At 52.0% G+C, this 26,388-nt stretch overlaps 8 protein-coding genes across 8 annotated transcripts; 4 read left to right on the plus strand and 4 right to left on the minus strand.

Annotated features, from left to right (window-relative positions):
• Positions 1-2,719: 2,719 nt before the first annotated feature.
• Positions 2,720-3,964, plus strand: CORC01_04005 (uncharacterized protein; the record flags this gene model as incomplete). The annotated part of the gene is made up of 3 exons (XM_022615653.1): positions 2,720-2,950; positions 3,011-3,139; positions 3,206-3,964. The coding sequence occupies 3 exons, from the start codon at positions 2,720-2,722 to the stop codon at positions 3,962-3,964; spliced, it is 1,119 nt and encodes a 372-aa protein (XP_022477830.1).
• A 617-nt stretch (positions 3,965-4,581) lies between these two features.
• On the minus strand, positions 4,582-13,707 carry CORC01_04006 (amino acid adenylation domain-containing protein; the record flags this gene model as incomplete). The annotated part of the gene is made up of 5 exons (XM_022615654.1): positions 4,582-5,573; positions 6,152-7,143; positions 7,351-11,623; positions 11,831-12,714; positions 12,767-13,707. The coding sequence occupies 5 exons, from the start codon at positions 13,705-13,707 to the stop codon at positions 4,582-4,584; spliced, it is 8,082 nt and encodes a 2,693-aa protein (XP_022477831.1).
• A 1,665-nt stretch (positions 13,708-15,372) lies between these two features.
• Positions 15,373-17,245, plus strand: CORC01_04007 (major facilitator superfamily transporter; the record flags this gene model as incomplete). The annotated part of the gene is made up of 4 exons (XM_022615655.1): positions 15,373-15,648; positions 15,715-16,067; positions 16,134-16,524; positions 16,589-17,245. 4 exons carry the CDS (start codon positions 15,373-15,375, stop codon positions 17,243-17,245), a joined length of 1,677 nt encoding a protein of 558 aa, XP_022477832.1.
• Positions 17,246-17,461: 216 nt separating this feature from the next.
• On the plus strand, positions 17,462-19,157 carry CORC01_04008 (FAD binding domain-containing protein; the record flags this gene model as incomplete). Its single annotated transcript, XM_022615656.1, has 2 exons — positions 17,462-17,486; positions 17,599-19,157. 2 exons carry the CDS (start codon positions 17,462-17,464, stop codon positions 19,155-19,157), a joined length of 1,584 nt encoding a protein of 527 aa, XP_022477833.1.
• Positions 19,158-19,538: 381 nt separating this feature from the next.
• On the minus strand, positions 19,539-20,081 carry CORC01_04009 (uncharacterized protein; the record flags this gene model as incomplete). The annotated part of the gene is made up of 1 exon (XM_022615657.1): positions 19,539-20,081. One exon carries the CDS (start codon positions 20,079-20,081, stop codon positions 19,539-19,541), a length of 543 nt encoding a protein of 180 aa, XP_022477834.1.
• A 554-nt stretch (positions 20,082-20,635) lies between these two features.
• Positions 20,636-21,508, minus strand: CORC01_04010 (uncharacterized protein; the record flags this gene model as incomplete). Its single annotated transcript, XM_022615658.1, has 1 exon — positions 20,636-21,508. The coding sequence occupies one exon, from the start codon at positions 21,506-21,508 to the stop codon at positions 20,636-20,638; it is 873 nt and encodes a 290-aa protein (XP_022477835.1).
• Positions 21,509-22,563: 1,055 nt separating this feature from the next.
• Positions 22,564-23,601, plus strand: CORC01_04011 (uncharacterized protein; the record flags this gene model as incomplete). Its single annotated transcript, XM_022615659.1, has 2 exons — positions 22,564-22,678; positions 22,745-23,601. The coding sequence occupies 2 exons, from the start codon at positions 22,564-22,566 to the stop codon at positions 23,599-23,601; spliced, it is 972 nt and encodes a 323-aa protein (XP_022477836.1).
• Positions 23,602-24,038: 437 nt separating this feature from the next.
• On the minus strand, positions 24,039-25,142 carry CORC01_04012 (uncharacterized protein; the record flags this gene model as incomplete). Its single annotated transcript, XM_022615660.1, has 1 exon — positions 24,039-25,142. One exon carries the CDS (start codon positions 25,140-25,142, stop codon positions 24,039-24,041), a length of 1,104 nt encoding a protein of 367 aa, XP_022477837.1.
• Between the last annotated feature and the right edge of the window lie 1,246 nt (positions 25,143-26,388).

Genomic DNA, 26,388 nt, shown 5'->3' on the forward strand with positions numbered 1-26,388 from the left:
ATTCGGGCAGAACAACCGAGCACGTCAGAGGTCTTGAATAAAATGGTGTAATTTAACTCCAATTTTCAAACTTCGATCACGTCCAGCTTGGATACCTAGATTAGATGAATGCTAGTAACCTACGGTGATGATATTATCTGCAGTGACTGGAGCTCGAGGCTAGCATCTACCATGGGCAGATTCAACAAGATGAATGGCGAGTTGGCGTTATCCCTGTCGCTTTAGTTACTTGTAGTTTGAGTCAGCTTCACTCCGATGCCGAGCGGAGCACTGATTTTGCAAACATGAAATACAATGTTAACGCGGTCTGTATGAAACTTGACCATCGATACGATTACCATGGCGAGCGCTGGTAATGATGTTGGAAGTCAGGTCAGGTGACTAGATGTACAGAGTACATATGATCCTCTCACAGTCATAGGCTGTCGCCAAACCGGTGACCAGTCATCAGACGAAGGCTTTTCTCTGCTCTTCACTTGGCATATTTCTCGGTACCTTACTCAGGGATCTGTCTCACAAAAGTAGATCCCCGGTCGATAATTACGGAGTTTATTGTTAAGACGATGTCAATGCCGACTGCTTCGTACTTTTCGGGAAAACTACGCTAGACTGTGTCTCATCAGTATTCTCCGCAGATGCGAGGAAGCGACGGGAAGGGAGAAAATCAGCTAATTTGCATATGGGAATTAATGAAGAGGCGCAGCAATAGTGAACACACTTTCGACGGGTCCCGTCGTTAAATATGTCGGCGGATTCGGACACGATTAATATCGCGTCGGACTCCCGACTCTCCGATTCGGGGGAGGTCAGCAGGACGGCACGACCATTTCGACGGATATAGAAACTGACGACCAAGGCCCGACTAAACGAGGGAAACCGAGAGATTTTTGACGATAGAACCGTAAAGCCGAGCGAGCTGGTAAGAAATGGTGTGCGGTGGGCGACCACCAAGGGCGCGTTAGCCGCCAGAGAAAGGACCAAGGCGATTGAGGACGATGATAGAATACTGCTTTTAGTTGTGGGAAAGTAGATAAAGGAGCTTTACATATCACTCTAGGTGGTTTTTAACGTATGGAAGAAGTCAGAGCTACGGAATAAGGATATCTAGGCCGAGCTTTGTTAAGCTATGGATAAACTATAAATAGCGAATAAGAACTCCGATCAATTAAGGATGTGCTGTAGATGGTCCGCGGCGGCTGGTAAGCTTTGAAGTAATAATTTGAAGACGACAATACGAAGATGTTGAGAAGCTCAAGGCCTTAATGACTCTGGCTTCAGTACGAGGTGGTGACAGCGGAAAGCCGGGTGCTCTATGTTCGCTGGTTTATATCTCTCATTGGTATGTCGCTTCACTACTACTGTTCTTTCTAATCCCCGATTACGTCAATAGCCCATGAGTTGAAGCTGTGATTGCAACACTTCGATGTTTCATCCAAATATCAAAGACCATTGAAACGCGCGGATATTTGCCATTGGCGGATACGACCCGAGATGCAGATCATCAACACTCAATTCTTATAGAGTGCATCGAATGTTCTGGCGGATCCCCGACCAATCGCTAGCAGCGCTCTCCATGCCTTCACACAAGTGGCGATACGTGATGTGTATGCATAAGGTAAGCAAACAGAAATAGGTCAATATGCGACTCTGAACTATGGCACTGATGTGGTCAATTGAGACGACGAGATCACTGCTGACGGAGATGAGACCACTGCCTCCTTTCGGCATACAATCCTCACGGTCGTCTACCATAATGCCCATGGCGATCTTTGCGTACATATTCTAACAAGTCTCTGTGATTGGGCCGGAACACGAAATGCCTATTGGGGACACAGTCAGCGTGACACTGGCCAAGAAGCACGGAGACGTCGAGGACCAAGGGGGGCTTGGGACGTTTCGCCAAGGGATGCATTAGAACTGAAGAGAATTGGAGTTCGGCTTAGCTTACCTCTTCCACGATGACTAAAGGCTCAAAAGGTACCTGCCGACGCGCCCGAGTGGGTTGTGCCCCCTTGCCCTGCTTATTCAATCTTCGATGCTCTCCATCAAGTCCGGTCGGTGGTGGGACTGCGACATGGCCTCGTGAGATACGGTCAATAACATGGTTCTTTTGGCCATAAATCAAGACGTTGTACTGTCACTAAGCTCTGCAAGCACTTTAAATCTTGCGTATTTTTATTCTACAAGCAAATCAGTTGCGACGAATTTCCCAACTCTTTTTCTGGTCCAATTCCGCCCAGGCTTCCATCGCGAATTATTCACAGAAAGATTCACCAACGAATTCAAGCATATCATCATGGGACGCCCACCATCTAGCGGTTATTGTCATACTTGTCGACGGAGACGGGTTAAGTGTGGTACGTATACGAAGTTTCCGTCACTCAAGTGATAATCTCAACGGAAAGTCTCAGCAAAAGGCCTTTTACTTACATGAAAGTGCACCTACTTAGACAAAACCCGACCTGCATGTGAGAGATGCCTCAAGTCCGGCCACAAATGCCTGGGCTATGAGCTGCCGCTTCGTATGCAGAACTTCGCCGCCTCCGGCAATTCCGGCGGCAGTCAACAGCTAGTAAGACTGTCCAACACAAGTTCGAGCGCCGTCACACAGCAGAGAGTCGTCCCAGAACTCCCGTTTACAGCGTTCCGTAATCAAATGGCGTTTTCACATCTTGTCACAAACTATCGATGGGCTCCATTTTGGAAACCTCTATTTCGCATGTCACTGGAAGGGGATACAGAATCAGACGTAGCCAAAGCCGACTACACGGGAAGTCTGGCGACGGCACTTGGCTTCATGGGGAACTCTGTCAAGGAGCCAAAAATGCTGGCGGAGGGCTACGAGTTGAACGGCAAGGTGATTAGGGCGTTGCACGCTGCCTTGTCAGCCAAGTCCAAACAGGAACTAGCTCGGTGGGCCTTTACCATCATCATACTAAGTCTTTACCAAGTAAGTCTTTTGAAAGGAACTTTGGTCGATTGAATGGACCTAGCGTGCTGATAATTAAAGTATGCGGTAGAGAATGTGGCCAACGTTCCTCACTATTATGGCATGTCAAAGATTATAGAATTATGTGGACCAGAATGTTTCCAGCAAGAGCCCATGCTGACTTACTTTCGCCAGATTAGGGCACTCCACGTAAGTCAATATCAAGCTTGGAACTTGTATGTTTCCTCAGATATCCTTCCTAACCATTCTCTCAAGGCTTGCAATTCATTTAATGAGCATGATCGCTCATTCTTTGAAGAAACCCGGTGGAAAACTATTCCATGGTATTTTATACCCAAGACATCTCATGACCTACTGATGGATCTTTTCGTCATCATTCCTGGTCTTACCGTTTCCATCGCTTCACCAAATCGGCTCTACCTCGACAATGAGAAGGTTGACGCTCATGCACGGATTGATCAGCTTCTCGCGGATCTTCAGGACTGGAGATGGCACTGGGAATCTGACAACCCCGGTGCTGCAAGGGAAGTAGATCTGCCTCTTGAAGCAGAAGCGGATGGCATCTCACTTCCCTGGGCCAAGGTTTTGTTGTCTAGGCCACTTGCGGTGAAGACGGCGGAACAGGCTGCCGAACTGATCATCTACAACGCTTCAATCATACAGCTGATGAACTTGCGAGCCCTGCTAGACACAGGTGTGCGGCATCCACAGCCGTTTCCTCCGGACATTGAAATATCGATGCTCAAGGCAGCCGACGAACCTCTGTACACACCAAACAATGTCAAATACAGATGGCAGCCATCAATCGAGGCTCTCAGGCTCATGCGGCTAGCACCGAAGCTTTTGACCATCACTAATGGTACCTCAGTCATGCTTGCTGCGTCACCTCTTGGTATCATCTACAACTCTCTACTGGGTACGGAAGGTCTCGGAAACCTGTTCCTATCAACGATGGCGGTACCGAGTGATTACTCTATCACAGATCGAGAGCTTTCGGTCTTCCGCTTGTGGTAGGAGCTGAAATAGGGAATATGCACACTGTTTGGAAGCAGATGTAGATTGGGAGGCGTTGTTACTAAAAAATATCATCACAAGACTGGCCAGATGTGCTTAGTTAGATAACAATTTCGATCATTCCTTGCAATCGAGCTCCACTGCACAAGGCCGCGCAACTAGATATCAATCCCTACAGTAGCTACTGAAGGAGATTAGGTAATAGGGAATCACCAAAGAGGTCGAAAAAAGGTAACAAGATATATATCTCCCTCCCACTTCGCTCTCTTTATAGGTCAGGAACTTAGTAGCAAACATGCTATTGTGTCGGCCATTATGAAGACTAATCTTTCGCACAGTGGCCTCCTCCACCGACCGCCAAAATCAAAAAGACTGCGTCGAGGGGGAATCGAACCCCCGGCTCCCCGACGCTGCTGGATGGCAACGGAGAATTTTACCACTAAACCATCGACGCTGATGATTGGTTATTAGATGCAAGTTGGTACAATGCTATAGAGCAAGATAATATGGTCACAAATTTCGACTTCGGAACAACCCTTTCACAACGCAGGTCAGTGTCTCGTTCATGTATCTCTTGTGTGCTAGTTTTGCTGCTTTGAAATTCTTTGAACCGGAACCTAGCTGTCTAAGTTCTCATTTGCGTTCATGGAGTCGGCCCATTCCTGCATAGAACTCTTGGTCGTCTCAACTAGTTGTTCTCGCCATCCGCCTGCTGCATCCATTTCCCACCCAACCAGCTCATGAATCCAAGCCAGCAAGCCCTCAGCACGAGCGCCGTCAGGGTGATCAAGTAACCCGACCGCAATATCAACCATGTCTTCACGATTATAGACGGCGTAGAATACGCTGGCTGAGCACGTTGAACAAAAGTATCGCTCTACCTCGGGAGAGCTGTTGTACACCGCCAATGTCCCGAGACGAGGGTCTTTGGTCTCGGATTGCACTGCTTCTTTAAGTGCGCTAATCGTCTGGGGGAACTGAGAAGGCGCGGATGCGGGTTCTGAGCTGAAGTTGATGTGCGTGAGAGGGGCGAATGTCCAGGCGATGATGTCTGACCCGAACTGTTGGCGGCAAGAGTTGCACGAGTCGCAGCACGCTTTGAACTTTAGTGTCTTGGGATCCACGCACGTAGAGGTAGACGGCTTCGCAGGGTCCGCCTCCAAATCAGTGGCGCTTCTCAACGATAGCTGGATGCCTTTGCAGTGGCAGTGAAATGGCGTTGACGAAGGTGAGGCACTGGCATTCAGTCGAGAAGCAGGGACAGATTTGCTGATTGGCCAGTCGAATGGAACCTCTTCACTGTTGCGATGCCCCTTCCAGCGCTTGACTGTATCCCTATTCTCTACCCTCGGAAGCCATGGTGAAAGACCACCATCGATGGTATCGCCGATAAACATGTGATTGTCATATTTGACGAGACCGGGGATGTTCTCCAACGCACCGGTTGTGACCAAGGGGCCGACGTTGGGATTGTGGCCGCGAGCGAAGAGTTGCGATGAACAAGTCCAGCACGAGTAAACATCAAAGTGTTTTGAGAACGGATACTTGCGCAGAGCGGATAGGTCTTCAGAGGCGTTTGGCCACGCGACGGCAGGGTTGTAGAGAGATCCTGTCAGTCGGCGACAGGAAGTGCAGTGGCAGCAAGACGCATTGAGCGGCAACGCAGATTTGGGAAGTGAAACAGAGAATTTGTGTGCCTTGCACAAGCATTGTGCCTTGATGGTGATGGAATCATCCATTTTGATGCTTGAAGTGAGGCCCAGCAAGAGTAGTTGCTAATGGCGTCGTGATCTTGCAAGCAACTCGAGTTCCAAGAGTGCTAATAAGTAATAGCGGAGGAGAAAGCCTTTTTTTATTTTCTGTGACATTTTAGGCTACCATGGGGGTATAAGGGCGTGAATGACAACCTAATCGTCTCGCTTTGTGATGGTGCACCACCTACGTCACCGCAGCGCGGGCAGGGGTCTCATCTCAGCAGTTAGATTACGCGCCAAGATCCAACTCAAGTAAGATCCTGTGACATGGAAGAACAAGTGCCTAACTGACATTACGAACACAACGCGAAGTGCTGACAAGTAACAACTACGTCTAGGCATCTCCATATCGAACGAATTCAATCCCATGACTCTGCAACCACTGGTATCCGGTACACTCATGTCCTAGAAAATGGGCCCCCGACAACTCGACTTGTTTCCAGCTCTCGACGCGCGGCCGGTAGGAAGCCCACAGTGACAAGGGCTTCGATGTTCTTCTTGATAGCCACCTTGAGCTGCAGCGGGCAATCCCTATGGTCGTTGGCTGTCGCTTCCCAGTCCATGCTACCATCCTCGAGTAGGTGAGCCAGAGGCCAAAGCGGGTGCTTCTCTTTCCGCCTTGAGATATCCTTTTTGACTTCCGAAAGCCATTCAGCAGCCCGCATTGGACGGATGTCGTAACCCATCCCCTTGACTAACCTCCAGAATGTGCCCCAGGTCATTCCCTCTTCATGCTGTGTCACTGGAGAGGCCAATGACTCCGGACTAAATGCGGTGCTAATGGCAGCTTCAGAAATCGTAGCAGCATCGGAGAGATGCAACCATGCCTGCTCCTCATCGACGTTGTAGATTCCCATCTCAATGTTGGCAGCCGTGAGCCTCCAGATATAATCGTCCAGGTTTGCTACCCCCTCCGCGGGCGTTCCTATGATAAGCCCTGGTCGGAAGACGCCAATATTCCTCCGCCGTACGAGTTGACATCGCTCCGCAGCTCTTTTGACCAAGACCTCGGAAACGAACTTTGTCTGGCTGTATCCCATCGCATCCGAAAGCTCCTGCGCGACATCCTCGTCCTGTTCTTGGATGCCCTTCCACTGTCGACCGCCAGACACGTAGGCAAAATGCAAAGCCGGATTCTGCACAGCAATGTTGAGAAGCTGGACCGTGGATTGAATGTTGACGGCTTCCAGTGTGGCATAGCTCTTATTCCAATGGACAATCGCGCCATTGTGAATGATGACGTCGAAAGTCTGGCCATCCCCTAGCAGATCCCATTGTTCTTGACCGAGGCCCAGCATAGGCTTCGCAAGATCCCCTATCCAGACGTCCAGCTTCTCATCGTGGAACTCGGTCCACCAAAGGGACTTTTGCGCCGCTTCCAGCACACGGGACTTTGCTGCTTCGGGCGTTGCACCACGTACGAGACTGGTCACGCGGGCAACATCGCGCCGCTCCAGCAGTTGCCGCAGAATTTGGGTTCCTAAGTATCCGCTTGCGCCAGTGAGGAAAACCCTGAGATCCTTTTCTTTCCTGGTCAAGGTAGCTTGAATACCTTGAGGCATCGTGTTGGTAAGTGCCTGGACCTCCGCATCTAGGCGATCAATTTTGGCCATCAAATCAATTTGGCGAGACCCCGTGTTTATAGCTTGAGCAATCGGAGGTACAGACTCGTTCGAAGCTGCTTGGATGATGAATGCTGCCAGCTTCCTGATGCTCGTTTGCTCGTCCATGAGCAGCTGCATACTGACTCTTACGTGGTACTTGAGGCGAATGAAGTGCATGAGCGACATCATGTTGAGAGAGTCTAGACCAGAAGTGTTCAACAGCACATCGTCGAAGCCACCCAGCCGAGATCCAGGAGAATATGTTCTCTGAGGCACCAAATCCATGATCTTTTCTGCCAGCTCGTAGGCAGGAAGCTCATCGGATTGGATCGTCGCAACTGTGCTCGGTATCGGTGCAGAATTGTCAAGGATCTCAGACTCCCTGACAGACAACTGTTCGAGCCACGCTGTTACCTGTCTCCTGTCTATCTTGGCCGAGGAAGAAAGCGGGAATCTCTCAGCAGAGAGAGTGGCAACGTCGACAAAGTGTGCCGGGAGCATTATGCTTGGAAGTTTGCCAGCCAACTCTTGACGAACCTTCTCCGCAACAATGTTGAAGCGAGATATGATATGTCGGAGACCAATGGGTCTATCGCTCTCACCTTCGAGCTCCAAAACCGCCACAAGTTGCTGTGAGAAAGGGCCCGAAGATGGGAACACAACGATGCCGCTCTTAACAGACTTGCAACCAACGAGATCTGACTCAATGTCACCAAGCTCGATTCGTTGGCCGTTCAACTTTACTTGAAGATCTTTCCGGCCTACATATATCATGCTTCCGTCGGCCATCCTCTTCACAAGATCCCCTGTCTTGTACAGGCGACCTTTGCCCATCGAGTTCTGTCCCGAAGCCCAAGGCGGTCGCGAAATGAAAGCGGTGTTCGTTATTTTAACGTCATAAAGGTAGCCATCTGCCAAAGTCGGACCTTCAATCAGCAGCTCACCAATCTCTCCATCCCGTACGAGTATCGTGTCATCGTCTGGGTCAACGACCCACGCAGAGCAACCGACCGGGACCCCGATCGTTTTCGGGTCTGCGTTATAGGAACATGAATGGCACGCAGCGATGACTGAACACTCACTCGGTCCGTACGCGTTGAACAGAGTCACTCCGGCATCGAGCCACTTCTTGACCAAGGCTTTGTCGGGCGCTTCGCCGCCTAGCACCAAGGTTTCTAGTGATGACATCTCCGAGGGACGAATGATGCGAGCCACAGATGGGGTGAGGAGCGCAAGATTGACGCCTGTCTGCCTTGTAAAGTCTCCGAGGCTCTCGAAACGTTCTTTCTCGGTGGCGACGCAGACAGTCCCGCCATGTATGAGCGTCGTCAGGATCTCGAACAAACTGGCATCGAAGCTGTAGGCGGAGAATTGTAGGACGCGGTGATTGTTATTCATGCCAAACACTGAGCCGTGGGCTAGCGCGCTGGAAGCAAACGCGGCGTGAGAGATGACGATGCCCTTGGGGTCTCCTGTCGACCCGGACGTGAAAATGACGTATGCTGGGCTGCTGGGATCGAGATGAGCCGGTTGCTGGAGTTGGTGCGGGAGTTTCGTGATCTTGCCGAGGGCGTCCTGGTCAATGATCATGGACGTTACGGCGCCAAGATCTGTTGCTTTGTGTTGTAATGTAGACATGAGAACAGTTCTCGCTCTGACTTGTGCGACGACCTTTCGTAGACGAGATATGGGCTGGCTCGGGTCGAGGGGGACGAAGGAAGCGCCGGCTTTCAAGACGCCCAGCATCGCAACGACAGTCCAGACCGATTTTTCGAAACAAAGGGGGATCATGTCTCCTGCTTTGACGCCCGTCTCAATAAGCTGGACCGCGAGTGCCGAGGACATTCCATCCAACATTTCGTAAGACAATGAGTCGGCTGTTGAAACCACTGCATCCCTTTGGGGCTGTGCCAGACTCCTTTCTCCAATGAGCTGATGAAGAGTAGTCGAGACCTGTTCTACTCCATGAAATGCGGAAGTGTGTTGCTGAATAGATATAGAATTCGCGTCAAAGGCCAAGTCGAGGACCTTGGAGGAATTGTAGTCACGGGAAGTAGCCCAAGCAAGTTGACTCATAACGACCTTCACAGTCTCGATGGCCTGGGCAACAAAGACACGATTAGTGACACCCTCATCAACATGCGTCGCAAACTCGACTCGTCCAGGATGAAGCCAAGCCTCGCACGTAACAGGAAACGTCGTAAACTCCTCGCGATATATCGGCTTCCCGAGGGGACCGTCCCCAGTCTCGTCCCAGCCGCCGCCCGCCTGGATGACGAGCAAGTTCTGGAATTCGCAGGCGCACCTGGTATCTCCGTTGAGGGATTTGATCTGCTGGATACCGGTCTGCTCATAAGGTATCATTGCAGTAGCATGGTCCTGGATCTTCCGCAGAAACTCGAGAATGTCGGAGTCCTTGTCGATACGGACTCTGACAGGGACCGTGGCTATCGTCGGTCCCTCGATGCTTTCGATTTTGTCCAGTGGTGCGTTTCTACCTGAGACTGTTGCGCCGAACAGGACATCATCTGATTTCGAGAAATGGCTTATCATAAGACTCCAAGCTGCTCGAACGATGGTCGACATGGTAATTCCGGAAGCCTGGTCAATTTTGATGTCGAGTTCATCGCGCACCACAGCTCGGGCAAAGGATTGATGGCCAGGCTTGGGAGTCGCAGGAAAGCTTGACGGATTCACCCCTTGCAGCTCTGTTTTCCAGTACGCCACATGGTTACTTGGCGTCATCTGCTGTGTGTAGGAAATGAAATTGCGGTAGTCGGTTGCTGGCTTGGTGGAGCGGCCGTGGTACGAATCGTTGAGTCTATCGCAAAGCATTGCTAGTGACCAGCCGTCGTAGAGCATGTGATGTATGGTCCACACAAAAGTCACAACGCCAGTCTCGGACGTGATAAGAGCGAAGCGGTTGAGTGAATCCCCGGGAAACATGGGATTCGCGTCGTCTTGCTGAAGATAAGCTTCGAGGTCGTTGTGCAACAGCCACTGGACTCTCTCTCTGACGACAGCTTGCAAGGATCCCGCAGCTGATGTCGTTGCAAATCTGGTCCTCAGTATTGGCGATGTGGCGTGGATATTCTCCCAACACTTTCTGAACCGCAACAGATCAACGTCTCTGGGCAGCGGATGGATCCATCGGCCAGTGTAACTCCCTGGTCGTGTGAGGTTGACCGCCATCAGGCCCTCTTGCATGTGCGTGCAAGGGTACAAGTCTTCGATGCTTTCGACAGTGATATCACACTGGAAGGCGACTTCCTCTTGCAGCTCGGTAATGTTCTCGTGGAGTAGGAATTGGAATGGCCTGAATCTGGTGGCGGGCGCTGTGTGCTTTCCAGGTGCTGTAGTCTTGCAAACGAGAGCCATCTTGCCTAGTACGGAGTTTTTGAAGATGCTCGCCACGTTGATTTGAAGTGATTGTTTGCGACAAGCGGCGACGATCTTTATAGCTCCTATAGAATCTCCGCCGAGTTTGAAGAAGTCATCTTCGAGGAGGATTGAGTCTTCGGATACTCCTAGAACTTCTGACCAGGCCAGGCGTAGCGATGCCTCAACTGGAGTAAGGCTAGGCTGTGAAGGTTCGGAGAGCGGCATTGAAGCCTCGGTTGAAGGATAGGTGTCGGAAAGTAACGTATGCTGTCCAACGGAAGACTCCTCCTCGCTTTCGGGGAAGTCGCTAGAAATTGCTTGGGGAACTTCAGCGGGCGGGACATGATCTTCTTCAATACCACTTGGTGATCTCAGCAGTTGCTGTGCCGTCATTGTCGTTCCGTATGTGCGGAGTGCCTTCCGGTCGACCTTGCCAGAAGATGACAGGGGCAATGTGTAACATGGTACAACTGCCCTCGGGATCATATATGCAGGAAGAACGTTGGAGAGTTCTGTCGAAGCGGTTTGAAATTTCCGATGCATCGTCGCCCATAAAGGGTGCACATCCTCTGCAAAGACCCGTCCTTCTCCATCAAAAGGAGTTTTTGAAGTGGTCCTTAGCGCGATAAATGCTGTAAGGATACCGTGTTCCCCTCCAACAGGCCGTATAAGCTCAACTGCCAGTTCCCATCTCGTCTCGGTAGGCAATTGTGTCTCGTAGGATTCCAAACGCTGCTTGAGCTGATGCTCAATCTCCCCAAGCTCGACTCGCTGGCCGTTGATTTTGACCTGAGTGTCTTTTCTACCAAGGAAGTCAATCGTTCCATCATGGTTCATCCTTCCGAGGTCACCAGTGCGATAGCATCGCATCGGCCGGCGCACGACGCCGCGAAGAAAGACCGGATCGTCGATGAAGACGGCTGTCGTCTTCTCCTCGTCGCCTAGGTAGCCACGCGCAACAGGCGGACCCTCAACGACAATCTCACCAATCGCACCGAAAGGTGCAAGCTGGCCGTCTTCTCGCACGATCCAAACGGCGCAGTTGGGTGGTCGTCCAAGAGAAATGCTCTTCGTTCCTCTGGTCCTTGGCTCGCTGACTATGGTGATTGCCGAGCACTCTGCCGGACCGTAAGCGTTGATGGCTTTGACATGGTCGGCCCATGTGTCAGCTACAGCCTGCGGAAGTGCCTCTCCCACAAGGCATAGAACCTCGAGGCTTGGGACTTCCTCTGGGGATATCAGACTGGCAACTGATGGTGTCAACATTGCCCAGTTGACCTTCATGGTGGATATACACCTAGCCAGGCTGTTCATCCTATCTTCCTCTGATGGAATGCAAAGGCACGATCCCGCCATCAAGGTGGCAAAAATCTCAAGCATGGATATGTCGAAGGAAAAGGAGGAATATTGCAGGACCCGGGAGGTGGGAGAGTCGAGGTGGATGGCCTTGGAGAAGCCTTTTGCGCTGGAACAAAATGCTCCGTGAGTGACCACGACACCTTTCGGCTTGCCCGTAGAGCCACTCGTATACACAACGTATATAGCGTTGTTCGGAGATGGCGAGACTTGGGTCGACAAAGATCGCCGTGCGATCGAGAGATGTTCCAGGAAAGGCTGGCTGACAATAACTCGCTTCCCTTGGTGAATGCCTGATGGGATCTTGCTTTGGCTCAGTGAAGACGACACGACAAGTTGGGCATCTACGTCTTCGATAATCATGTTGATCCGCGCTTCGGGAAGTGAGGGATCCAGAGCTACAACTGCACCTCCGGCCATCGCCACACCCAGAATAGAAATGATGCTGAAGACAGACTTTTCGAAGATGATGGGTACCACCACTTCGGGTCCGACTCCGAGACTGGAAAGATGCGTTGCAAGATTCTCAGAATAACGCTGCAACTCAGAGTACGACAAGTTGCCATCCCAAGCGCAGATGGCTTGAGCGTGAGGTTGTGATCTGGCATGCTCTACTATCGACTCCTGTACAAACTTTTCCTCTTGTGTTGGAAGTCTTCATCAAGTTAGCCAAGCACTTAAAACTCAAGAGCAGAAAGAAAACGTACGGTCTGTTGAGCTGAACAAGACGCCGCTGACTTGAGGGGCTCATGATCTGTACATCTCCCAGCACTTTCTGCTCTCCCGTTAAGTTCGCCAGCTGCCAGATGACGTGCTCCAAGTCACTGAGCAGAAGACGAACTCTTGACCTAGAAATTGCTCGCTCGTCGAAGGTAGCAGACAGCTGCAAATCTTGTCCTACGACGAGGCAAACAAGCTGAAGAGCGTAACCGGGAAGATTGACTGGTTGCTGCCGGCATCCAACAGTTGTGGAAAAGTTGATGAGTGTGTTGGCAAATGGCTCTTCTCCAACCCCAGGCCTTGCCTCGGAAAATTGATCATTTTCCACGGGCACAAGCGATTGGTCTCTGGCTTGCTCTAGAAATGCCGAAATTGAACCTTGAGAATGAACAGAGACAGTGAACGAGGTCACCCTGCCCAAAGGCCCAGAATTGCTAGCGCTGGGGACGCATATTCCAAAATTGACTTCTTCGCTGCCGTTCAGCGAGGACAGTATCAAGGCCCATGCAGCGCACACAATTGCCTCGACATCGTCCGGTGAGTCAAATATAGGTCCTTGAAGATGAGAGACAGAGTCTGAATTTGGTTCCGCAGTCGTAGTTTCGCTGGTTAGACTTTCGCCAAATGGCGTCATTGTCTCTGTAGTGGGCTGCACATCAGACGCCTGTGCCTCGGCTGGGAAACAAGTGTCGAGACCATCGTCGACAAAGGTGGATGTTTGAGGAACTACAGCCTCTTGACTAACATCATGAGTCGTGGGTGATTTGAAGACGAACCGCTTCGGCACCCCGGGAATATTGGTAGGGAACGGATTGTCGAAAACGATTTCATCGGGAGTCCTCGCATCTGCCGGGGTCGGAGCGTCAAAGACAAACTTCACAGAGTGAAGCCTGGGTGTGAGCTTCCATTTCCCGTCTGTAGATAACATGTTTAGGACCTGGCTTGCTTGCAGCGGCGCAGGTACGGAAGATGCATGCAAGGTGTAAGACTAGAAGCGTGGCGCCAAGACAGGAAGTCTTGGACAGCGTTGTTTGTATAAAGCGACTTGGAGCAACTTGAGGTGATTCAGGAGCTTACTACTTGTCTTCAATACATGCGTGGACGACATTGCATGATCTGGCATCACACTCTCGGACTACATCTGGCACCTTTGCATTTCTCCAGTCCGAGAGGCGAGACTAGGGACCACAGAAAATCCTTCAACGTCACATGTAGCTGACACTTCCATCCAGTGGTCCCCGTAATAGTTCCAGTTCATGTCGCCATACTCACGCCGTGCGTAACTACCGAACAGTCCAGACAGCTCGGCGGGACAGAGCAAGAGTCACACCAGATAGTCCTCGAATCTTCCAAATCACACACGTATTCTAGACTGCTCGGTCGGTTTCTACGACCTACCTGAAAAGGCAACGATGCCGGCGCATCTCTCACACCGTCAATCCTTCGATGCTGCGCCTTTTCACGGGGGTTGTTCAAGTCCTGTTTGCCCCGGCGGGTGACTCCCTTCAATTGAGACCGGGATGCTGCAGCCCCTCCACCACCTCCTCTTGAGTCCAGAAAAGTAACTATTGACAGGCGTTTTGTCCTTCAATTTCAGATCATAAACCGAAAGGAAGGTGGAGTGCGGCATTTCGCGGCATCGGCTTGCCGGTTCTATCCAGCTCAAAGTGCCATGAGTTGAATCTGTACAACAATTACGCGCCTTCTTTGGTGTTTGGCAACGCTGGCAAAGCGTTCCGATTGGCTGAGCGGGACTCTGGGCTGAATCATATGTCTCTGTCAAGACTCAAGAAGCTAAGGGCTAAGCAATATTATGGAGTAGAAGGATGAATGGAGTTGCGACATATCTCCAATTATTGGGTGCGTGAATCCATTCATTCGTCAGTGATGTGGTGATAACTCGCCACGCCGGGAAGCCTGGAAGCCCTGTTTACCCGCCATCGGTTCTTTTGTAGTGCATGCAATCTAGAGTGGTTGCATATTGTGTGCCTTGCATGGGTTCGTACGCAGTCTTCCGGATATTCAGTTCGCATCGACTCTTCCCGTGCCTCGGGAACCAATAGCGGGCCGCGATGCAGCCCATGACAGAAATGGTTGAAGGAACCTGCCTTGATGCAGGTGCCTGGTGACTAGGTAGCAGCGCATGTCTCGATCCTTCGGGCCCCATCGAAAGGTGACATCGAAAGGGGGGGTGGTCACCTTTTCGATGGGGGTGGTCAGCGATAAGGCAGCGGCGGGGTCGTTGCAGCCGATGTCGTGAATTGCAAACATGAAAATGTCGAATTCTGTCTTACCCCTCAGACATCTACCCATGATGTTTCGTCCTGGCCTTCCGGATGCGGGTTGGGGGCAGTGTGATGGGATCCATGTCTAGGCTTGAATCCCTCATGGCGGTCAGCCGGTTCAGCGGGGCGAGGCGAGTTCTTTTTGAGGTTCCGCCGTGCTATTCTCGAAATAGAGCCACGGCTTCGGAACTCGCTCCTCTGGAAGTGTGGATACGACGGAGGGGATATTCAGATGATCCCATTGCATCTATCTCTGCTGCAATCATCTGCTGTCTCTTCAAATTGTAGAATTTTCAAGACTTTCATGAATGGCTACTAGAAAATCACCTGCTCTTGAGACAGACGGTGTCATAATGGACTCTCAACGGGAAAAGGGCATTGTGCTAGACAGCAGCACCCAGTCCGATGATTCCCATACGGGAGAGACTCAAACCAAGGCAAGCGAGAACCTTCCGGCATGGAAAATCTTCGTTATTTGGCTGGCGATTGCACTTGGTGTTTTGTGTACGTTTCTCGATGAAGGCATCATTGCAACAGCTATTCCGCGCATTACGGATGAATTCGGTTCCCTCACAGACGTCGGTGTAAGTCGCATTATTTTCTCAGACAAAACCCAAGGCAATGAATCATCTATGCTAAAAATTTCCCAGTGGTATGGATCAGCCTACCAAATGACACTTTGTGCGTTCCAACTCATCTTCGGACGTCTGTACAACCAGTTCAACATCAAAATCATCTTTGTGATCTCTCTCGCCATCTTCGAGATTGGATCCCTCATCTGCGCTGTAAGCCCGAGCTCGGCAGTGTTCATCGTCGGACGCGCTATCGCTGGCCTCGGTGCATCCGGCCTCCAGAGCGGCTGTCTGGTTCTCATCTCGGCAGCTCTGCCTGCGAAACACCTGCCGACGTACGTAGGTGCCATCGGCATGGTCTATGGCGTTGCCGCCGTTCTTGGGCCGGTGGTCGGCGGCGTCATCACAAACAGCTACCTCACGTGGAGATGGTGAGCATCCCTCTCGTGGCTTGATGTTCTCGCTATCCATCATCTACTGACGATGATTTCCATCAGGTGTTTCTACATTAACCTCCCAATTGCCGCACCACCCGCTCTTGCGACGTTGTTTCTGATCAAGTCGCCCCCACTAACCGACGAGCAGCGGCGGCCTTGGCTGCAGAAAATCCGGGGCTTGGATTATCTTGGCATGCTCCTCTTACTGCCAGGGATCACTTCGTTTCTCCTCGCTCTCCAATTCGGGGGCGCACTGTTCACGTGGGATGACAAACGGACAATCGCTTGTTTTGTGGTTGCCGGCGTTCTCGTTGTTGGCTTCATGGTCGAACAGTGGTGGATGGGCGAACAGGCGCTGGTGCCACCGCGCTTGGCCAAAATGCGTATTGTCATCTTTGGGGCTTTTTTCGGTTTTTGCTTGGATAGTGCCTTTTTCACCCTCGTTTACTACGTATGGCGCCCGAAACTCTTGTGATTGTTTTCAGAAAAGAAATGACAGCTAACGTCGGTCATAGGTGCCTCTCTGGTTTCAAGCCATTCAGGGTGCCACGCCCGAGGAGTCTGGTGTTCGGTACCTGGCCCTTTGCCTAGCTTTCATCCTGACCATTTTCCTCAGCGGTTGGGGCGTCACAAAGATAGGTTACTACCAGCCTTTCATGCTCGCCGGGACTTTTCTGCTCTCCATTGGTTCTGGTCTCCTTTCGACACTGAAGGCATCCTCGGGCGCAAACCTTTGGATTCCCTTTCAAGTCATCGCCGGGCTTGGCATTGGCGTCTCGACACAACAAGCAGCGGTCGCCGTCCAGAGCAGTCTGGACGAGGCCGACGTTGCTATTGGAGTGGCGGTTGTGCTCTTCTTCCAGTGCTTCGGTCCTACGACTGCCATTACAATTGCGCAGGCCGTGTTTGCGAGCACGTTGACATCGGGCATATCAGCCAAGATCCCGGGCGTTGATCCGCAAGCTATCAGGAACTCGGGTGCCACGCAGCTAAGGGATTTGGTGTCTCCAGACCAATTCGGCACGTTGTTGCAGGTATACAATCATGCCATAACGAGAACATACATTGTTGCTGCTGCCATGGCGGCGGCGAGCATCATTGGTGTTGCTGGCGTCGGTCTGAAGAAGATACCCAATGAGGATGATGAAAAGAAAGACACAGAAAGCCAGTGATTTCTCTGTTTCGAAACACGGATTTTCCATGTATTTCAGAACGTATGTAAGAGCCTCAATGTCAATTGTTATCAGCGATAGCCTGCAAAAAGGGGATGGTGATGTTGGTGCAATATAACGCATCATGCAGGGTTAGGGTTGTCAGTCATGCATCCCAGCACTCATATAACAGAATCCCTGTCTTAGTCATCGTTCATGCATCGCAGCAAAGGTCCAATGAAGGCGGTTCCAGCTCACCGGAGTGGGTCAAGCCAACTTCTGACAATCCCCGTTACAACTTACCTTGGCCAGCGTCGCATCCGTCCGTTCTCATTGACATTTGGACAATTGACTTCCCGTCCTCGGCACCCCAGATCTCCAAGCTGCCATCGGGTCGAGCCTTCGAGGTCGAGGTTCGAGACTCGAGGTTCCTTCAGCAGAGTTCCATTTTGCAGCAGCTGCTGCTGCTGCCACATCGCCCACAACAATGGACGACCACAATGCAGCGGTCAAGCGCATCGCCGACGTGGTGAAGGACTTCCATTCGCGCCGGGAACCCTTTCGCATCTTCCACGGCTCCACAAGCAGTACCCGGCCCGCCCACCGCCAGCGCGTCGTCGACATCAGCGAGCTGCACAATGTTCTCTACATTGACGCCGCCGCTGCTGTCGCCGTCGTTGAACCCAACGTCCCCATGGACCAGCTCGTCGCCGCCACCTATCGGTGCGGGCTCGTGCCCCCCGTAGTGATGGAGTTTCCCGGCATCACCGTCGGCGGTGGCTTCGCCGGGTCGGCCGGAGAGAGCAGCTCGTTCCGCTACGGGTACTTTGACGAGACGGTGCAGTCTGTCGAGATGATCCTCGCGAGCGGGGAGGTCGTCAACGCTTCCAAGACGGAGAATCCTGATCTCTTCAAGGGTGCGGCAGGGGCTCTGGGGACCCTGGGTATCGTCACAAAACTGGAGCTGCGATTGCTCAAGGCCAAGCAATTTGTAAAGCTCAGCTATCACTCATATTCGACGATTCCGGAAGCCGTTGCTGCGATTCAGCGGGAGACGAATCTGGCGCATAATGACTATGTCGAAGGACTGGTCTTCTCAAGGACGAGTGCTGCTATTATCACGGGCCATATGACGGATGATTTGCCGGATAAGTGCCAGCCACAGACGTTCAGCAGGTCCAAGGATCCTTGGTTCTACCTGCATGCACGGAAACGAATCGCAAATGGCACACCGACGCCAGATTACGTACCGCTGCAGGATTACCTCTTTCGCTATGACCGGGGTGCATTCTGGATGGGCGAGTTGGCATTCAAATATTTCGGCGTTGTCCCATTCAATAGACTCACTCGTCGGGCTCTGAATCGTCTCATGGACACGAGGACATTATACAAGGCCGGACTCGGCGGCGGTAGCCGAATGACCTTCAGATACCTAGTCCACGACCTCTCTCTGCCATACATCAAAGTCCAAGAGTTCATCGACTACGTCGCGGACAACCTCGAGATATGGCCCCTCTGGCTGTGCCCCCTCCGCGCCATCGAGTCCCCCAGCTTCCACCCCTATACGACGGAGCCCGGCGGGGAGACGCCGCAGCCCATGCTGAACGTGGGTGTGTGGGGGTTGTCGTCGAAAAAGATTGACAGGTTCGTCCGCCAGAACCGGGATCTGGAGGCGAAGCTCATGGAGCTGGGCGGGCGCAAGGTGTTGTACTCCCACGCGTACTACACCGAGTCGCAGTTCTGGGACGTGTACGACAAGGATTGGTACACGAAATTGCGAGACCGGTACGGCGCCACGAGTTTACCGACGGTGTACGACAAGATTACGGTTGACGTGAGTAAAGAGCGGAGGAAGAAGTCGCTCAAGGATAGGATTGCGATAACATGGCCGTTTGCTGGCTTCGTCGGTGTTTGGTCTGCGATACGGAAATGAGAGCATACTGGTTCACATGGTTTGGTAGGGGTTGGAGATTTGACATCTATTGGGGATGATCACTGTTGAGTTTCATACTTGAGACATCTGTAATGTGTTATGAGGGCATGTCGCCATGATGGTGCGGAATTCCGGCGTGGTTGGACTTAGCAGGGCGTGTTTTTATGCATTCTGCATACGTCATGGAGTTTGGGGCCTGTTCTGTGCGGTGTACTTTAGTTGGATGATTGACGTTTTGATACCTGTCACAGTTCATATCAAAGGCTGTTGTTGCTGGGAATGAAAAGAACACCAAAACTCTGTATTGCGTATCACGTTATCGCCCCAATGTGTGAACGACAATATTGATATTGATGAGCTTGCAACGGTTGCCACATGATGTCAAACCCCTATTGCCGGACCATCATCTCCATACACTGGATCTCTGCTAAACCACGTAACCTTGGCAATTGCATCGACCTTTTCCTCTTCACCCTTTTGACCATAACACATATCCCAGTGGTGGCCTTTCGGATAACTCCCAACCATCTCAAACCCGCTTCCAAAGTCGTCCAGTAGGTGGTGGGCAACTCCAGCCGGCACAACAATCACATCGCCCTTCTCTACCAGAGGCTCGATCCGGCCCTCGTTATTCTCGCCCCCGAAGCAAAGCCTGGCGCGGCCGTTGCTAATACACAGAAGCTCGTGCGTCGTGCTGTGGAAGTGACTTGTGCTGTACATGGTGTATCGCCACTGCGGCTCGACGACGCCGACGGAGGTGAGATGCGACTCGATGGCCGATGCACTCGCAGACTGGAATGCTGCGTGGTAGATCATCAGGGGCTTGTTCTGAATGGTTGTGTTTGGGAGGAGCCCGTACGCCGGGATGAAATGCTTGGAGACGCGTAGTGATGACAATGGCATGAGGCCGGCTTTGGTTGCCATGGTTAAAATCCCGAAACCAAGTTTGATCAGCCCCTTGGGATTGCTGATTGGAGATGGCTTCTTGCGACAGTGTGATGGAATATTCAGAGACACATTCGAGGTGGAGGATTCGAATTTCGGCAGCTGTAGATAGTGAGCCAGAGACCAACCTAAGTAATTCAGGCATAAAGAAATGTTGACGTCATACCCCGTATATCTGATTCTCGTTATTTGTTTTCATTACATTCGTGAGACTATGCTGTCCAAACCCTAAGAAAGCCTTCTAATAAGTGGCACAGGTCTCCTAGCTTTGTATTCAAACACATCCTAAGCTCTATACAGCTCGATACCGTGACATTCCGTGAGGGTTGTGTCATGGAGTTGTCTGAATCAGGAACGCCTGCCACCCCTAGCTCTAGTCTGTCTAGTCAAGAATAGCATTTCCATAACCTGGGAGCTTAATGAGAAGGGAAAGAGGAGGTAGACTCTCTCTAATAACACTTTACTGCGAGACCGAGCTGACCGATAAGGTCTGATATGAGCCCTCTTCCCTATCGAATCCTTTGCGGAAAAGCTCACGTCTCATTCCAGGCTGACGCGATAGCACTCCAGTACTGATCAGGATGCATGCGCATGTGCCCAACATGGCCACTGCCCTCAAACCGCACCGCGTTATAGGCGTAGCCCTTGCCCTTGGACTCGGCCATGTTCTCCTCGATATCCTCCCAGCCAATAAGCGGGTCCTCCTTGCTGTACAGGTACAGCTTCCGCGACCCCTTGGAGACATACTTTGTGTCGCCAATAGCCGCGACACTAAAGACCGGTGCGCTCTCCCGGCCGGTGAGGTGTTCGAAACCGTGGTTCAGGAGGAGGAAGACGCCCATGATGCACTGCGTCACGACAAAGGGCCAAGGAAACCAGCCGGCGGTGCCCAGCGTCATGGCCAGAGACCAGCGCTTGAGATTGTTCCACGTCATGATCACGCTGCCGGGTGTCGAGTCGTAGCTGGACAGGCGGTGCGGCATGGGGCGGCCAAACCTTTCTTGGTAGGCGTGCAGCGTGCCGGCGTAGTTGATGCCGCCCGTGTTGGACATGACGTGCGTGAGGACCGCGTCTTCGTGGGGGTCTGCTGTGCCGGACGTGGCTGAGGGATACGCGGCTTCGACGACGGGCTTCATGTTGTCGGAGCGCGTTTGGAGGTCCTCCCTCATGGCTTTGAGGATGGGCGAGAGCACGGCGATTTGCTTCGCGTGCGGGAAGAGCTTGCGGAATCCATCGGCGTATTTGGAGACGTGTTTGGGTACGGCGTCGCCCCAACTGTAGATGATGACGACTCTTGGGTGGCCTGCTGGCGGTTGCGTGCCCTCTGTTACTGACTCGCCTTCTCGGAAGAAAATTTGGTCTGTGATGGCTGTGAAGCCTTGGAACCGGTCTGATTTCGGTGCCATTTCGAGGTTTGCTTGGGGGGCGCACCACGGACAATGAGATGCTAATTACAGTGAGAAAACTGGTGAATGAACAGATGCAGGCTTGTGAGAAAAATAAGCAGAAGTGCAGGGCATCAGCTTCATAAGTGCAAGCACATGTAGGGAGTGTCAGCCTTCATATCTTGAAAGTCGGGTTCTTTTTTGATGAGTGATCCCATCTCAGCGATAATCTTATCAAAGGCCCGGAGACTCGGTAGGCGTCCCCCGGCCACGCCGTTGTTGGGACGCGCCGTGGACCCAGGAACCTAACTGTTGGGACAGCATCGGAGCAATAGCCTCGATACCGTACGACGGCCGACGTTGGGCATAGTCCACCGAGGATCCGTCACTCTGGGGAGCCTGGGAGGATCCGATTGCGTGTTCTGTGGCGCCTCAAATCTCACACCAGTCATCGCGCCCTGGGCGGCCCTGGGCGGGCTTTCTAGGGGGGCTTTCAGCCGTGAGTGAGAGCCACTGAGAGTGAGACGGAGTGAGACTCATCTCACCAACGCTGCTAAGAATGCGCTTGGCGGCGTGAGCTGATGGCCCATTTGGATCCACTTACCGAGGCAAAAAAAAAAAAACCTCTCCTGCTACCAATGGCTACTATGGTACATGTCTGAGCTTCTTTCTCACTGAGTGAGACTTAGTGGTCTCGAGTCAGGTGACATGTGCAAAGCCGAGGCTCACGCAGGACCGGGAATCGGCATGAAATCCGCCCGCCCTCTAATCGTCGGGATGGGCACTGTGAGAACCAACAAGCGTTCGATGACCGGGCCCACGTCGCCGATACCCCAGGACTCGGAGGAGCTACCCCGGATTCCAGCAAAACGGCAATTCCTCCGCTCTCTCCATATTTTGTTACAGAAATACTGATTCTGATTTCAGATCTCTCTTTCATCCATTGGGCACGCTCATCGACTCACCGTCCAGCCGTAACGCAGAGACGATTAAGCATTACCGTAACCGAATTTCTTGGCGACAGCAGGGAGGGCTCTTTTGCTCTGAGCAGCGGTTCCATCCTGCCGATATCTACCATGACTTCTTCGTCTTCTGAGGAGCTTGTTCCGTTCTCGAATGCCACGACAGTAACGAAACTCGGCCCTAACGTGTACGGTGCCAAGTTGGTGCCAAGTTGGTGCACTGGCTCAGGTTAGTCACTCACCGTCGCATGCTCGTCCTCCAACCTTTATTGAGCTCATAGCTGATGTTGCGCAGTTCCGAATGGCGGTTACGTAGCATCGGTGATTCTTCGCGCGGCATCGCTGCACCTTGCAGAGCGCGGACAGCCTGATTCCATCTCTGCACATTTCGAATACGTCAACCGCACCGAGATAGGTCCCGCAATTCTCATCGTCGATGAAGTCAAAATAGGCCGCAACCTCTCGACGGTGCACGTCTCCCTCTACCAACATGACCTCCAGCCGTCGGCTCCCTGGTTCTCACCACAGTCCAGAAAAGAGGTCGTCGCCTACTTGATCAACACGCGCTTGACTCTAGAAAAGGGCCTCACGCTCGAGAGCGGCTGGGCCATGACGCCACCAGTCAAACCCGCCGACTTTGCCCTCCTCGGTCTGGACAAGGACCCTCACTGGGTGCAGAAACTAAAGCTCAATGCACGCGCGGCGTCCTACGCCCGCGCCCACAGCAATCTCGAGTACTACGTTCCCCGCGAGGATACTCGTCGGGGCGTCGTAGATCTCTGGCTGCGCCTGAAGTCGGGCCAAAGGTTCACAAACGTATCACTCGGCTACGTCGTGGACGCGTACCCGACAGTCATAGAAGCATGGAGACCGAAGCGCAGCGAAGAGCAGACGCCTTTTCGGTCGGATGAAATGTTTTGGTATCCGACACTTGCACTCAACCTGGACGTGAAGAAGGCGTTACCTGAGGAGGGAGCAGAGTGGCTCTTTATTCGGACAATGGCCAAGGTTATCCGGAATGGTAGATTGGATCTCGAGGTTATCGTTCTAGACCAGACTGGGGATGTCGTTGCTTTGAGTACACATGTAAACATGGTTTTGCCCGCTGAGAGAAACTTGAAAGAGAGGAGTCATTCGACAGCAAAGATTTAGGAGCACGGTGTAGACGTACACTTATATCACAACATGAGCTTCTCGAGTGCCTCTGACGGAGCCGGTCTTCCTTATTTTTTTTGTTATTGACATTTGTAGATGGCCTATTTCCCAGGTCAATGATTAGTAAGTCTCAAGTGAGTAGCCTGGAGTAACTAGACGCACTAAACAATGATGGCGCGATGAGTAATGACAACGACGTCTCCTCTTTGGCTTGAAAAGTTTTTTAAATACTATAAGTACGTGAAGTGAAAACCGACTGTTTTCTTCGAAGGAAAGGAAAAGTCTCAATGAAAAATACATGCGTAACTTGATTTATGATCTGAATGCTATGTAGCTTTGTTTGCATGCTTTACATGCCACGAGCCCAGTCGGTCGTTTTGCTGTGTATTGGTGTTTTTTCCACAGCGCTACTTGAGACGTAAAGCTTGCTTTCATTATTGGACCTTTCCTCTAGAATCGACCGACCAAATTTCCTTGATAACGCCATTGCGATGGGCATAGTACCAGTCGTGCAAATTGATCGTTGGATCAATGTGACTTGGGACCATTTCAACTCGATCTCCCACAGCCAACGCTGGAGTCCCCTCGTCCCAGCTAAGCGCACCATGCTCATCTCCCAGGTTGGCGTGGGTGTAGCGCCGGTCCTTACACTCGGCCAGTCCGCTATCCGTCGTCAGGGACTTGAGCCCCGTATCAATCGTCACCTGCCGTTCGCCTTGCTTGCTCACAACGGTAGCCAGCAACGTCAGACTGTTGGAGTAGAACGAGCCAACCGCGTTGCGGTAGTCCGTGTCCATGAAGATGAACGACCCCGGCTGCAGCTCCGTGACGCCCGGCACCGTAACGCAGAACTCGGCGGTACCCGTGCCACCGGTGGTGACGACGTCAATTCCGAAACCGGCTTCACGAAGCGCCGCCGCGGTCTCCGTCAGCGTCTTCATGGACTCGAGACATTGCTTCTTTCGATCGTCCCGGTCGTGGAGGTGCTGTAGGTGGCCCTCGTACCCTTGCACGCCAATCAGGCGGAGATGCGTGAGATTGCCAATGTGTTTGGCCAAGGCCAGAGCGGGTTCACCCGCGGCCACGCCGGTCCGATGCAACCCAACGTCCAGATCAATCAGCGTGAGGATCTGCTCCTCGACGCCGGCCTCCTCCAACGCGTTGTTGATTGCCGTCGCGCCGAACTCGCTGTCGACAACGATTCTAATCTTTTTGTTTTTCTTGAAGAGGTCGACAAGACGCTTCACTTTGGGGCCGCCAATGATTTCACAGGTGATGAGGATGTCGTCAAAGCCCGCCGCAGTGATGGCTTCTGCTTCTGATACTTTGGCCACGCAGCAGCCCTTGGCACCGGCGGCGGCAAGCTTGCCAGCGAGAATTGCGCTCTTTGTTGTCTTCAGGTGAGGGCGGATGTTGACGCCCGTGGGAAGTAGGCTGTCGAAAAGCTTCTTGATGTTTGCTTCCATGAGATCGAGATCCACGATCATGGAAGGCGTGTCTAGGCTATCCAGCCGGTCGCCCACGTTGACGGTGTACATCTTGGCAGTGGTTTTGGAGTCGTTAAAGTGAGATGTCTTGCGAAAAGAAACATTTTGGTCAATGTCAAAGCTGAAGTAAAAGACGGAACTCCAAGAACCCGCATATAATTGGCTGCGGGGTCGGCACCCTCAGAGCCAGATAAGACAGTTCGGGGTGGATCTCCGGCGTCGGAAACGGCGTGACTAATCAGCCTATCTATATGTGGTTGTCCGCGGAATACCCAAAGCATAATTTGATCAACCCGTTCATTTCCTTGCTGTTACGGGCTCCTCCAATGGAAGGAGAAAGAATTCAGATTTCAAGAAAGAATGGTGTATACTCTGCATCTCGGTCAACATGTAGGTCTCACTAACACATGAATACACCACTGTCCGAGTTGCACGTACGCACATGCGGCTTGCATTTTCCTGCGCCCAGACACGGCACCCAGTAAATCGTGCTTGAACGATGGGTCCTCTTCCCGGCTTGGCACTTCTGGGTATTCAATTGAAGCGTACTCCAGTGAATAACCGCTGCGTGGTTGCATCATGGATGCAGCATCGTTCAAACTCAGCACGATACTTATCCGTCCTACTCAAAGCAGCATCCAAGGGCTGATCTCTGGTTGCTAATAGGCCATATAGATGAGGGGCATGTTGTATAGTGAGTAGCAGACAGCAGTCAGAGTAGGAGTGGACGTCTGCTGCATATCAGGTCAGGCGACTGACCCCAATGAGGTGTTTATGAGATGGAATCATATGGACTTGTTCTAAGACATGTTAACACCATGACATGAGGAGGCATGAGAAAATCGAGAAGATCTGCAAACGTTGGCCATTATATAAACCTTACTCTTTGCACCCCATAAATGAGCACAGAAAGTCTCTCATTGACCTTTTTCACCAGACCAGAGAGCTTTCAAATATGGTGCTTTTAGATGTGCCAGAGCTGTCGTTGGCCTCGACCGGGGCGTTTTTGTCCATTGCGACAATCTCTGCATTGGTTTTACGAATCTGTTATAACTTGTACTTGCATCCCCTGTCCAGATTCCACGGCCCGTGGTATGCGGCTTCATTTTCGCTTTGCTCCGCTGTTATATCTGTCGTCGGGCTTGAACCACATTGGCTGCTCCATCTGGCTAAGCAATACGGATGTGAGTTGTTGCCTTTACCATCACTAACAGGCGCCAGTTATTGATATCACTGACACTATCCCTGCGGTAAAGATGACAAGCCGATCCGTATAGCACCGTCGCTTTTATTGTTC

Source organism: Colletotrichum orchidophilum (assembly GCF_001831195.1).
Source record: "Colletotrichum orchidophilum strain IMI 309357 chromosome Unknown Scaffold_25.1, whole genome shotgun sequence".
Lineage (NCBI taxonomy): Eukaryota > Fungi > Ascomycota > Sordariomycetes > Glomerellales > Glomerellaceae > Colletotrichum > Colletotrichum orchidophilum.